Source organism: Desmodus rotundus, chromosome 3, assembly GCF_022682495.2.
Source record: "Desmodus rotundus isolate HL8 chromosome 3, HLdesRot8A.1, whole genome shotgun sequence".
NCBI lineage: Eukaryota > Metazoa > Chordata > Mammalia > Chiroptera > Phyllostomidae > Desmodus > Desmodus rotundus.
This window is the reverse complement of record NC_071389.1, coordinates 66,976,500-66,991,515: the sequence shown is the minus strand read 5'-3', so window position 1 is coordinate 66,991,515 and position 15,016 is coordinate 66,976,500. Positions and strand designations below refer to the sequence as shown.

The window sequence follows — 15,016 nt, the reverse complement described above, 5'->3', positions numbered from 1 at the left end:
TAGAGGGTTCTTTCATGTGGTACAGATTATAAAACAAACATAATTGAGATTGCTATATATCAAATTAAAACTTGACTTGTTGCAATACCATTCTAATGGACACAGGTTCAAAATATTCAGATTTCTGAAGAAAAATAATATATAGAATATCCCTGGCAACTGTTATACAATCAAATAAGGAAAGGATAAGCCATTTGGAATTGGAAGAATTTCAACAGAGTGGTTATTTTCTATAGATGTTTAAGCCTTATTTTAACTCATAAGCTATTTTATATTTAATATTTAGTTGGACTAATTAGAGTATAAACTGAGCCTATAAAGATGAATTCAGTTCTTTCTATTTTATTTTTCATAAATTTTTATAACTTATACAGGTTTCGCATCTGGTTTGAACAAAGATGGAATTGAAGCAAAATTACAAGGTTAGATACACTTTTTCAAAAAAATTATTCTATTCATTTTAATGAAAAAGGTCAAATATTATGAAAGTGAGAATTCTCTTGGTAAATTATTTTTACTATTTTTTTGTGAATTATTTCTTTAAAAGTAACCTGTTGTTCGAAGAAAAAAAATATATGAACTATTTTTTTTCCCCACACCAAAATAAAGCTTGGCAAATACACTTTTTTTTTCTAAATCAATCTATTTATTAATTCTATCAGAATATCTTCCTTTGTACAATATGTTAACCTGGTTTATTTGTTTTTATTTTAAAAATGACTCTGGTCTTTGAAAATGTTACATATAGACACAACTCTTTATTTTTCTTTTCCAGTTTAATTTTTATTGAAATATAAGCCTAGCTTGGTTATGGGCTTCTCATCCTAATGATGTGTTCCTATCAAACACTAGCTTTATTTTCTAGTTTGTCACTCAGTATTTCATTAACTATCTTTTAAAATAAAAAAAGGATTGACTTCCGGCCAAGATGGAGGCATAGGTAGACACACTGTGCCTCCTCACACAATCAAAAGAAGGACAACAACAACTTAAAAACAAAAAACAACCAGCACTGACATAAAATCGAACTGTATGGAAGTTTAACAACCAAGGAGATAAAGAAGACACATTCATCCAGACTGGTAGGAGGGGTGGAGACTGGTAGCCGGGGCGGAGAGGACTCACAGCAAGGCGGTGGCTGGTGGACACAATGAGGTGGTGGATTGTACAGCTGGGTGGTCCAGGCTGAAGCTGGCCAGCAAGGAGCAGCTGGGGGACCCTGTGGTCCCACATTCGCACACAGATAAACTGGGAGGAACAAAGGGGAAGTGAAATAGACTGCGCAATCCCGGAGCTCCAGTGTGGGGAAATAAAGCCTCAACCCACTAATTGAAAACACCTGTGGAGGTTTAGGCAGCAGCAGGAGAAATTCCCAGCCTCACAGAAGAGTTCATTGGAGAGACCCACAGGGTCCTAGAACATGCACAAACCCACCCACTTGGAAAGCAGCACCAGAAGGGCCCAACTTGATTGTGGGTAGCAGAGGGAGTGACTGAAAACTGGCAGAGAGTAGAGCAAGCACCATTCTTCACTCTTGGACCCTCCCACACATATAGCTTCACAGTGCAGCAGAGGAGCGTTACCCCACCATGGTGAACACCTAAGGCACCGCCCCTTTATGTAACAGGCACGCCAAGGCAAAAAAAAAGGCCCAAAGGAAAGAACAAATCAAAGCTCCAAGAAAAATACAACTAAGTGACGAAGAGATAGCCAAACTATCAGAGGCACAGTTCAAAACACTGGTAATCAGGATGCTCACAGAATTGGTTGAATTTGGTCACAAATTAGATAAAAAAAATGAAGGCTATGCTAAGTGAAATAAAGGAAAATGTACAGGGAACCAATAGTGATGGGAAGGAAACTGGAACTCAAATCAATGGTGTGGACCAGTAGGAAGAAAGAAACATCCAACCAGAAAAGAATGAAGAAAAAAGAATTCAGAAAAATGAGGAGAGGCTTAGGAACCTCCAGGACATCTTGAAACACTCCAACATCCGAATTATAGGGGTGCCAGAAGGAGAAGAGGAAGAGCAAAAAATTGAAAACCTATTTGAACCAATAATGAAGGAGAACTTCCCTAATCTGGCAAAGGAAAGAGACTTCCAGGAAGTCCAGGAAGCTCAGAGGGTTTCAAAGAAGTAGGACCCAAGGGGGAACACACCAAGGCACATCATAATTACATTACCCAAGATTAAAGAGAAGGAGAGAATCTTAGAAGCAGCAAGAGAAAAGTAGACAGTTACCTACAAAGGAGTTCCCATAAGACTGTCAGCTGATTTCTCAAAAGAGACCTTACAGGCAAGAAGGAGCTGGAAAGAAGTATTCCAAGTCATGAAAGGCAAGGACCTACATCCAAGATTGCTCTATCCAGCAAAGCTATCATTTAGAATGGAAGGGCAGATAAAGTGCTTCTCAGATAAGGTCAAGTTAAAGGAGTTCATCATCACCAAGCCCTTATTATAGGAAATGTTAAAGGGATTTATCTAAGAAAAAGAAGATAAAATATATGAACAGTAAAATGACAGCATACTCACAGTTATTAACAACCACACCTAAAAGAAAAACAAAAGCAAACTAAGCAAACAACTAGAACAGGAACAGAACCACAGAAATAGAGATCACATGGAGGGTTATCAACAGGGGAGTGGGAGGGGGAGCAAAGGAATAAAGGTACAGAGAATAAGTAGCATAAATGTTAGGTAGAAAATAGACAGGGGTAGGGTAAGAATAGTATAGGAAATGTCACTTTCCTATCACTTTCCTTGTCACTTTCCTTGTCACTTTCTTTTCTTCTACACACTCTCCCAGTTGGCTGTCTTGCTGGTCCTTACATGCATGAAGCTTGTTTCCACTTCAGGTTTTTTGCACTATCCGTTCCTTATTCTTGGAATTCTCACAAATTTTACATGGCCTGCACCTTCATTTCATTGAGGTCTTTGTTCAAATATCAGCTTCCCACAGAGGCTCTCCTGGACTACTTACTTGAACCAACCTTTACAGAGAGGAAGGAAAAATGATTTCTATGCTGGTGTTGATATTTTCATGTGTCTTGGGAAAGCTGATGTATTTATATATGTTGAAATTTAGGATGACTGTATCCTTTACATCAGAAATTACATAGTTTTATATCAGAAATGTACATACACTTTAGTTAAAAGCTAAAAAACCATCATTCTCTAGGTCCTTTCTCAGCTTTATTTTCCTTCATAGTACTTTTCAGTACCTGAAACTATATTATTTATATTTGTGTATTGGTTGCTTTATTCAGTAAAAAGCTCTGAAGGAACCTTGTCTTACTACTATAAACCTAAAGATTAGAATAGTGCTCAGCATATAATAAGCATTCTTCTTTGGCCGATTAATTTACTGAATGTTAAGTTAATAGTGGGTAATAAGAAAATTAGCAAAAACTTCAAAAGCCCTACTTAACAAAACAATTAAAACTATCAAGCTGCCTAAGCAATGTTCTTAAACCAAATAATGTTCTTATTTCCCAAAGAACCTTGCCTTCTCCAGGCTGTGTTTTTGTGAGCTGCTACTCTACTTTAGTTTGAACAGGTTGTGGTAATCCCACTATGCTGTGAACTGTTTCCATAGCATGGGACAGCACGGTACTGTAATTGCTCTGTTCCCCTTCAATCAGAGAGAGTGACTTGTATTGCTTCCTTTTCAGAGGTTCCTTCCAAGTAGTAAATAGCGGCATTTTCAGATATGCTGCTGTAAAAACAAAAAGCATCGGCTAAAATAGTCATAAGTGGTTTCTTCAAAAGAGTGGCAAACTCAGAAGAGAGGAAAGACTGGTGTTTTTTAGAACAATTCTTTTAGAACTATGTGATTCTATACTTTGTGTGTATATATCTTTGATAAAAGTTTTAAAAAAAAAGGAAACCACTCTTATTGAAAGTCATATAACACAGTGGTTACTTAGACCTACACCAAGTTACTTAGCCTCTCTATTGTTTAGTTTCCTAACTTGTACATGAAGTAATATTAATACTGCCTATCTTATTGTGTTATTTTGAGGATTAAATGAGGTAATAAAGTATTATTTTAAAAGCTCCAAGTTGCTTACTGAGTGGTGTTTTTATTATTTGTATTATTGTTACTGTTAGAAAATCTTTTTAGCATATCACTCAGCTTTAATTTAAATGAGCTTTTTTCTTACTGCTTAAATAGGAATTACAGTTCTTTCCACTAAAGAACAGAAACACAACTTCAGCATATTTAAAAATAAATTCTATTTTGTGCTGCTTCCTCATTTTACTAAAATAAAAATGTGTTTTCTACAATTGAACAGAATTATGTTTGAAGAATCTGAATGATTTATCATCTCTGGACTTGATAACAATGGATGAAGGTGTTAATTTCAAACCAACTGGTAAATTTTCCATCATTACTAGTAAATTTAATAATTGTTTACTTAATACTAAGTAAGAAATTTTGTTGTACTAAATTTAAGTGATGGTAAAGTTAAATTGTGATCTCATCCTCAACAAGGAATCATTATTAACATGATAAACTTTCACAAGAATCCTATTTATAAAATTATAGAACTGCTTTTGTAAATTATAATATATTTATTTTATTTACCAACTTTTATTATTTTTATTTTTAATTGTTGTTCAAGTACAGTTGTCTCCATTTCCCCCTCACTACTCCCCCCTTTGGCTTTGTCCATGTGTTCTTTATACATGTTCTTGATGATTCTTCTCCTTTTTCCCGCTTTATCCCCTCTGCCTCACCTCTGGTTACTGTCAGTTTGTTTTTTATTTACATGTCTCTGGTTATATTTTGCTTGCTTATTTGTTTTGTTGATTAGGTGCCACTTTTAGGTGAGATCATATGGTATTTGCCTTTCACTGCCTGGTTTATGTCACTTAGCATAATGCTCTCCAGTTCCATCCATGCTGTCATGAAGGATAGGAGCTCCTTCTTTCTTCCTTCTGTGTAGTATTCCATAGTGTAAGTGTAATGTTCATTGTGTAAGTGTAAAATTCCACTGTGTAATGTTCACTTACTCCTAATGTTACTTGTATTTTATGTCAATTCTTTTAGTTTTCAATTTTTCAATTATTTTATTGTTCAATTACAGTTTTCTGCATTTTTTCCCCCACTGCTCTACCCCACCCTAGCCAAACCCACCTCCCTCCCCTGCTCCCAGCCTCCCCCCTTGGTTTTCTCCATGTGTCCTTTATAGTAGTTCTTGAAAACCCTTCTCCCCACTATCCCTTCCCCCCTCCCCTCTGGCTACTGTTAGATTGTTCTTAACTTCAGTGTCTCTGGTTATATTTTGTTTGCTTTTTTTTTTTCTGTTGATCGTGTTCCAGTTAAAGGTGGATCAAATGGTATTTGTCCCTCATCGCCTGGCTTATTTCACTTAGCATAATGCTCTCCAGTTCCATCCCTGCTGTCGCAAAAGGGTAGGAGCTCCTTCTTTCTCTCTGCTGCGTAGAATTCCATTCTGTAAATATACCATAGTTTCTTGATCCACTTATTTGCTGATGGGCACTTAGGTTGCTTCCAGTACTTGGCTATTGTAAATTGTGCTGCTATAACATTGGGATGCATAGGTTCTTTTGGACCTGGTGTTCCAGGGTTCTTAGGGTATAATCCCAGTAGTGGAATTGCCGGGTCGAAAGGCATTTCCATTTTTAGTTTTCTGAGGAAATTCCATACTGTTTTCCACAGTGGCCTCACCAGTCTGCATTCCCATCAACAATGTAGTAGGGTTCCCTTTTCTCTACCACCTCCCCAGCACTTATTGTTTGTTGACATGTTTATGGTGGCCATTCTGACCAGTGTGAAGTGGTATCTCGTTGTGGTTTTAATTTGCATCTCTCTAATGGCTAGTGATGCTGAGCATCTTTTCATATGTCTCTGGGCCCTCTGTATGTCCTCCTTGGAGAAGTGTTAGTTCAGGTCCTTTGCCCATCTTTTAATTGGGTTGTTTGTCTTCCTGGAGTGGAGTCATGTGAGTTCTTTATATATTTTGGAGATCAAACCCTTAATCCGAGGCATCTTTGGAAAATATATTTTCCCATAAAGTAGGTTCCCTTTTCATTTTGCTGATGTTTTCTTTAGCCATGCAGAAGCTTTTTATTTTGATGAGATCCCATTTGTTTATTCTTTCCTTTATGTCCCTTGCTCTAGGGACATATCAACTCAAAAACACTCAAATTCGTGGAGATTGAATAGCATGCTATTAAACAATGAATGAGTTAATAATGAGATCAAGGAAGAAATGAAAAAGTTCCTGGAAACAAATGAAAATGAACACACAGCAGGCCAAACCTTATGGGACACAGCAAAGGCAGTCCTGAGAAGGAAGTTTATAGCAATACAGGCCTACCTAAAAAATATAGAAGCATTTCAAATAAACAACCTAATCCTACATCTACAAGAACTGGAGGAATGACAACAAAGCCCAGGGTGAGTAGAAGGAAGGAAATAACCAACATCAGAACAGAATTAAACAACACAGAAACTAAAAGAACAGTTCAAGGATCAATAAATCTAGGATCTGGTTCTCTGAAAAGATTAACAAAATCAACAAGCCTTTAAGCAGAAACATCAAGATGAAAAAAAGAGAGGACCCAAATATAATCAGAAATGAAAGAGGAGAGATTATAACCGATACCACAGAAATACAAAGGATTATAAGAAATTACTGTGAACAACTATATGCCAAGAAATTTGAAAACCTGGGTGAAACGGACAAATTTCTAGAAAAGTATAATCTTCCAAACTGAATGAAGAGGAAGAAGCAGAAAGCCTGAACAGATTAATAACAGCTGGTGAAATTGAAGCAGAAATCAAAAAACTCCCAGGACACAAAAGCCCTGGACTGGATAGTTTCACAGGAGAATTCTACAAAACATTTAAGGAAGAGCTAACCCCTACCCTTCACAGACTATTCCAAAAAATACAAAAAAAGGGAAGACTCCTCTAAACTCTTTTTATGAAGCCAGCATCATTCTTATCCCCAAACCAGATAAAGACACAACAAAGAAAGAAAACTGTAGGCCAATGTCACTGATGAAAGCTGATAAACATAGATACTAAAATTCTCAACAAAATATTGGCAAACTAGACCCAACAATACATTAAACAGATCATACACCGTAATCAAGTGGGATTCACCCCAGGTATGCAAGGATGGTACAATATTCACAAATCAATAAACGTAATACATCGCATAAACAAAAGGAAAGACAAAAATCCCACGATCATATCAATAGATGCAGAAAAAACACTTGATAAGGTACAGCACCCATTTGTGATAAAAATACTCAGCAAAGTGGGAGTAGAGGGAGCATTCCTCAGCATAGTGAAGGCCATATATATGAGAGACCTACAGCCAACATCATACTCAACGGGCAAAAACTAGAGCTGCTTTTTGACAGGCATAGAATTTGTCTTCACTGATTCTGGTGACTTTTTAGCAAATGAGTGAAATGCTCAAATCTTTGTGTTGTTTCAAAACCTGTAATAACTTGTACATATCCTTTCACCAGTTCTAAATTATTCAAACATTGATTATCTGGATCGTTATGCTCCCTCTTTTATTCTATTTAGAGTACAGTAGAAGACAGAAATAAAGTTTTATAGTTTTCAGCACTCATGATTAGAAGTTTTTTGGAGTATAATATTGACTTCATTATTATAGCAATTTAACATAAAATGCATAAATATAGCTGAACATAACTTATTCTCAGAGGAATACATTCTGTACATGATGCCTTTTTACCCAATCCTTCTCTGGGCCTAGGTTGGCCATGTATTTTTGCCTTGAAAGTATGTATTATGCAGTGCCCATTCTTTGGGCATTTTGTTCTTTGTGTTTATACTCAGCAGTCTCTTGTTATACCCTATATCATCCAGCTACTTAAAAAAACCCCACAACATATTATACCTATGTATGTACAGTTATATGAGGAATTTAACATGCCTTTTTAACCATGGTAGTATTTTTATTAGGATTATTATTTAGGTTAGTGTTTTTACAAGGTTGTATGGATTTTTTAGTTGTTTGTTTCAATAATTTTTTTTCATAAGCTCTGTTATATTTAGTATGCAGTTTTACAGAATTCAAGAATTTATAGGAATACACATACTGTATATTTACAGGAAATACATATTTATATAAAAAACAACAAGAATATTTATTTTAGGCTAAGAATTTTTATTAGGTTTGAGTTGTAGTATTCTTATTATCAATCAGTTTGTTATATTTTCTAATTTCCAGTATGATTTCTTTTTTTATCTATGGATTTTTTGCTACTGTAATTCTTAATTTCTGTATGTATACAGAAAAATTTTATTTATCTTTTTAAGTTATCTTTTCTAGCTTTTTGTTTTTGTTGTTCTTAATATTTGATATAGTTGCTTTGTGAACAGATAACATTTTCTGTAGGATTATGGTCTTTTGAAATTTGTTGAGATTTGGTTTATGGTCTACTTTGTGATCAGTTTTTGTAAATATTTTATGTGTGTTTATCCCTTTGGTTTTAAGCCCTCTTCTAGATAAATATCTTATTAGTTCTTTGATGCTTTATAAAAGATACTTTCTGCATTTCATTTAGCTATTTTAGTTGCATTCAGCAGGAGGGTTGACTCATAATTACTTATCCTGCCATTAGTAGATGGAAGTCCTTACATAGTATTTCTAATTAATTATTTTTTATGATTTCTTGTCCCTATATATTACCCATATTTTCTTTTATCTTTTCTTTTTGTATTTAAATTCTTAGCCTCTGTGTTTTAATTCTGCTTCATACAGTTTTTGCTTTTTAAATTTGTCATATGTACAAAAAACATAGATAAAATGTTTTGTATGTTTATGGTCTTGTTGAGTCTTTTAGTTATTCTGCCTGGTGATGTGTACAAGAGAAGGGCTCAAAAGGCCAGGTCTTATTAGTTTGTATGAATTTAAGAAGGATTAATGTTCTGAAAATGGTATGTAACTGGAAGAGGCTTGAAAAGTTAATAAACTGGGTAGTAGATGGAACCTCTGTAGGAGGGAGGGAGAGAAGGAAGGAAAGAGGAATTTGAAGTCCTAAAAGCATTTGGCAAAGCTGATGGGGAATCTTCAAGTTAAAATTGCCTATCAGAGGGGTCCTTTATCTTACAGACCTAGCCTGATACTCCTGCCACACTTAGTCCTTGGTTTGGTGTGTCTTTGAGAAGTGTGATCTTGGTGTGAACATGGTGATGCATTCAGAACATAGTAGCTGGGGCCATTAGTCAGAGACACTTCTTGCAGTAGGAGATGTGAGGGGTGCATTCTCATGGCCTCTACCTTTACCCCTACCCCCAACTGGATAACTTTTACTTTGAAATATCCTGAATTTGCTACTATAAGTATATTCATCATTCAATAGCTATATTGATAGTAAGTTGCCTCATTATTTCTTCCCTTCATTTGTGTATCTTTTAAAATTCTTTTCATTCCTTCTATCTTGACTAAAAATCCAGCAAGTATCATGTTTTTTACCAAAACCTTTCATTTTGTCTAGCAGGGAGATAGCCTATATTAATTTATAAACACTTAGGATAAGAAGAACATCTTTAAATATACCCTAAAGTTTAATGTATTAGTTTGCTTGATAACCACATTCTTCATATCTCACACACTGCTCTCAGAAGCTCCATTTTATGAACCACTGAATTACTCACATTTTGGCTGAATGTATTCACCAGCCTCCTAATTGAGAAAGTGGCTTTTAAGCTAGTCTTGCTAGTTCTTTATTTCTGATTCTTAGTTCTGTTTTCTGTACCATGCAGTTATCTAAGTCTGATGGAATGTCAAAATCTTTCCTTCTGCAAAATCTGTAGTACATACATAAATGTTAGCTCTTTCCTTGAGAAGCAGTATGCCATTTCTTCTTCCCAGCTCTTTTCTGCTTCACAAGACCTGAAATTCTTTCTAATGTTTTTGACAAATTGTAATTGAAACCAGTAACCTTTTAAATGAATTCCATTTACTTACCCCCACTTTACCCACACCCCTACCCAACCCAATATTCTGTTTCTAAAACAATTTATATTCAAACCCCAATTTACTTAAAATATTACTCAAGAATTTTAAGTGATTCTCTTATTTTACAAATCAAATCCAAAGTGTAAACTCCTTTGATAGCACTTCTAGGCTCTTTCAGGGCCTCTGTAGTCTATCATTCATCATGTTTTGATAATAGATGCAGGCAACACTAAATATTAGACACTCTGCTAAATACTTTACATGTGTTATTGCATTTAATCTTTACAATAAGCACATGAGATACGTGTTTCTATTATTCTCACTTTACATTAAGAAGCTGGTAAAGTAACTTGCATATGATCAAGCCTGTGTTTTTCAAGTCATATCTCTCATAATGATAGTCTTTTTAACTTTACTCTTTTGATAAGCAAGTATCGTTTTTTCCTGAAGTCATAATGGTTTTATTTTCTTTCTTCCAAGAAATATTAGTTACTTTTAAATCCTGCTCAAGACCCATTATCTCTATTAGGCCATCCCACACTGACCGTTCTCTTAGGTTTAATTTCCTCTGTATTTAAGTTGGTATATGTAAATATTATCATTAACTGGACTTTGTTCTGTAGTCCAGTTATTTTGCATCTGGTTATCTCCCTAGCCAACCTATAAGTTCAGAGACTCTGTCTTCTAGATTTTCTGGTATGTCTTTTGTCCCTGCTGTCATTATGGGCACAGAATAGATGTTAAAGAAAAGTTTGTTAAACCCAATTAAAAAATGGGCAAAGGACTTGAACTAACGCTTCTCCAAGGAGGACATACAGAGGGCCCAGAGACATATGAAAAGATGCTCAGCATCACTAGCCATCAGAGAGATGCAAATTAAAACCACAATGAGATACCACTTCACACCAGTGAGAACAGCCATCATAAACAAATCAATAAACAACAAGTGTTGGAGAGGATGTGGAGAGAAGGGAACCCTAGTGCATTGCTGGTGGGAATGCAGACTGCTGCAGCCACTGTGGAAAACAGTATGGAATTTCCTCAGAAAACTAAAAATGGAACTGCCTTTTGACCCGGCAATTCCACTGCTGGGATTATACCCTAAGAATCCTGAAACACTAATCCAAAAGAACCCATGCACCCCAATGTTCATAGCACAATTTACAATAGCCAAGTATTGGAAGCAACCTAGGTGCCCATTAGTAAATGAATGGATCAAAAAAGCGGCGGTACATTTACACAATGGAATACTATGCAGCAGAGAGAAAGAAGGAACTCCTACCCTTTGCTACAGCATGAATGGAACTGGAGAGCATTATGCTAAATGAAATTAGCCAGGTGGTGAGGGACAAATACTGTATAATCTCACCTTTAAGTGGAACCTAATCAACAAAACAAACAAGCAAGCGAAGTATAACCAGAGACATTGAAATTAAGAACAATCTGACAGTAACCAGAGGGGAGGTGGGAGGAGACAATGGGGGGAGAGCAGGGAAGGGTTTTCAGGGACAACTATAAAAGACACATGGACAAAACCAAGGGGAGGTGGAAGCAGGGGAGAGAGGTGGGGATGGCTGGGGTGGGGGGCAGTGGTGGGGTATAAATGCAGACAAGTGTACTTGTACAATAATAAAATAATTTTTAAAAGTTTGTTAAACTCATGAAAAAGCAAGTTGTTTCAGTGGTTGGGATAAATGTTTATTTTCCATCTTTTCCCACAGAGACAGGAAGGTTGATGGCTTGGTATTATATTACATTTGAAACAGTGAAGAAATTTTGTACAATCAGTGGAAAAGAAACTTTACTGGATTTGGTAAATTAATTTTCACTAGAAAATAATTACATAATGATATAGTATAGAATAATATTGGGGGGAACAACTAATTTGTATATCTCATGTAATTTAAGAATGAGTGAGGAGAAAAGGAGGCATTTATAATAGTGCTTATGTCTTCTTCCTCCTTATATACATTTGATCATGCAATATGCAATAGTATTACTCCTTAGAATATATTTTCAGTTGTATCTCTGTATGAGGACTAAGAAAATTTATATACATATGCAAAGTAGGGCTGGCAACTACCTTTCAGCTTACAAGAAAATGCCAATTACATTAGTAGTGGCTACCAAGTATAATATGTTGAGAAATGATGTGGCATGATATATTAGGAAAGTCGGCCATGAGTGAGGGACAATGAGGGACACATGTGCCACGTACTTACAATTCTTCCCTAAACCTTTTGCCGCAGAATAATAATAATAGAAATAGAATGGTATTGGTGACAGACCAGAAAAAAAGAACTGATTGTGAAGAAAATGGAATTAAAAACAGTTTATATTAAGATACGAATGATGGTAGTAACTTTGCAGCTACAGCAGTGAATAGAACCATAGTTATGTTGTTGGTACCTGGTAATTGTATCGGTACTTTTTCCCTTTACTGGGGACATGACTGTGAGACAAGGTATTTATATTTATTTCTAAATTTAAACCATACGTTTTTATTTAAAATATCTAAGTAGACTATTTTAGTAAGATTATTATACCAAAAATTGCATAAAAATTGGTGAAAAGTAGGCTTTTTTTTACCTATTAAATTAATTTTATCTAAGAAGAAACCAAGAGTAGAAAAATCTCTAATGTTAATATTAATTCTTCTGATTTTGAGTTCAGTACACGTGTAAGAGAATTAGAATAGGTATTAGCTTCATTTTACAGATGCAAGAAACCAGAACAGAGAGTGCTTTGCTCAAAGTCATGTGGCAGAACTGTAATATCTAAAGCATTCTTTACCTTACAAAGTTAGCCTCAATAGAGATAATAATTTGCAAACTATAGGAAGGTGAATAATAATGTAATAGTAGTAATAGTAGTGGTATCAGAAGCTACATTTACTGAGGGCTTACTATGTAGTAGGTACCAGGCTGAATATTTTAAAGTTTATCTAGTTAATCTTCTCAGTCTTGGTTCCAGTGTCTAGCACAATGTCTGGCATATAACAAGTGTTTGTAAACATTTGTTAGTAAATGAATGAATGAATGAATGAATGAATGAATGAATCCTTAAAGAAGCAAAACATATAAAGCAAATTTTTAACTCTAAATGCCAAATGATTATCCTGGGTTGTCCTAAGGAAACATGAAAAATAAATAAATGCAGAGAAAGTGGATGAGAGGAAAGAAGTAAAGAATGGACATGATTAAATGGACAAATGCTGAAATTTTATAGGTCACAATAATAGCCAGCTGCAAGGAATTTCTAGATGTACAATTACGGATAAGTGAAAAGAAAACTCTGAATAATTTGAACAAAAATCCAAGTCAAATAACTATCAGGTACAGAAATTAAATGTATTTTAAATAATTTTAAAAGGTTTTATTTAGCTAAAGTAACTAATAATAATAAAAATTTTGCCTTGTGGTTTTATTTACAGATTTCCTATGGAAGGAAGAATTAAAACAAGAGAAATGAAAGTAAATTGGTAAAGATAATTCAATGTGTGATGTCTTAAAATACTACCTGTTCATGATTCATATTTATAAAGGTTTTTTAATAGTTTTAAAACTCATTTAAAATTTTTTCTTCATACAAAAAATAACATAATTGTATGAAAATGAGTCTGAATGTAGATGCGAAATTAATTTCTAAAAGCTCAGACTTTAATTCAAATAGATGAGTTTTGAATTTTTTTAAACCAACAGACAATAAGAGAGTGTTCTGTTGAGTCGACGTAAATGGTAGAAAGAAGATATGTTTATCATCAGGAGCTTTCAGGTTAGGCTGAATGGGAGCCATGCATATAAACATAATGGACAGTCTGAAAACACGTGTAAGAAATATCTGTTGAATGATAGTGGCATTCTGGGAGACAAAAAATAGTAAAAGCAAAAGCATGGATAATGGAATGCATATATGACACTGGGATGAATTTATGGCCACGAATGGGAAGTTTATATGAAGGAGCAGTAATTGGAAGAGTAAACAGGTTATATTGTAACTTGTAGTGACTTTTACCAGGTTTGCAATCACAAATGCAATCAATATGCCAAATGCTCGGTGTTCTCGGTATTTAGATCCTAGTGTTAAACCTTTTGATTTAGATGATGCAGTTTCAGGTAAAATGGTGTTTTATGTTCTCAATTAAACCAGTTAGCCAAATAATTTTTTTCCCTCCCTAGCTAAAGGAGGTCACTTCATCTCTGGGATGCTTCCTGACATCTCATTGACTTTTGTCTCCCAAGTGCCTTGCTGTCTCAGAAACAAACTTCTTACTGTTGTGTATGAGTCCTCAGGCCAACTTATAGCTTGGACAACAGAAGTTAATGTTCTGCTTCTTAGCTATATTTCTCTAGAAATTCCAACTCCTTAAAGGCCATTATAGCCTAAACATCTCATTTTACAAGTGAAGTAAGTGATGCCCAGAGGAGTTGTGACTTGCCCAACATTATGCTGCTATACTGGGGACTGAGCTAGAACTAGAACCTAGATCTCTTGGATTCAATGTGTGTGTTTTGTTTTTTTCTGATATACTCTGTTGCATCAACTGTTGAGTCAAATTAAGGTGTTTTTCCATGTGCATCTTCTTGAGAACTCCCTTCCCATTTGCAATTTTAATACTTTCATTTATCTTGCCTTAAATTGGGTCATACATTCTTTTGGATTTTATGCATATCATAATTTTGTTTCCCATTATTATTTCCCACCTTTATGCATCTATGTGAGCATGGCTAGGGAGAGAGAATATGTGTGGGGTCTTTCTTAACCCAGAATGTGGTCTTTTGGTGGGTGATGATAGCTGATATTTACCACTTTTATGTCTCCCTCATATCCCTGTTACTTTGCTGAATTTCAGATGTTAATCCTTTTAACTTAAAATTTTTATCCTTCAAGTTCCTGCCCTTTACTTTAAGGCTATTTTTTTTCATAACTTAAATTCCCAGGTCTTTTGCCTTCAGCACTAGCTATTTTCTTTAACTCATAGGATGTATTTCCAAATCAGTGATTTCTTTTCTTATTCATTTGTTTCTTGTTTTATAT

General features: G+C 35.0%; 1 protein-coding gene across 1 annotated transcript in view; it reads left to right on the top strand.

Moving 5' to 3' along the window:
* The window catches only part of HFM1 (helicase for meiosis 1), a 95,747-nt gene that overhangs the window by 31,110 nt on the left and 49,621 nt on the right, over positions 1 to 15,016 (top strand). The window contains exons 18-22 of the mRNA XM_071220960.1: positions 375 to 422; positions 4,298 to 4,378; positions 11,701 to 11,792; positions 13,208 to 13,314; positions 13,413 to 13,460. Of these exons, the coding sequence (XP_071077061.1) occupies positions 375 to 422; positions 4,298 to 4,378; positions 11,701 to 11,792; positions 13,208 to 13,314; positions 13,413 to 13,460 (376 nt within the window). The remainder of the gene's footprint in view (positions 1 to 374; positions 423 to 4,297; positions 4,379 to 11,700; positions 11,793 to 13,207; positions 13,315 to 13,412; positions 13,461 to 15,016) is intronic.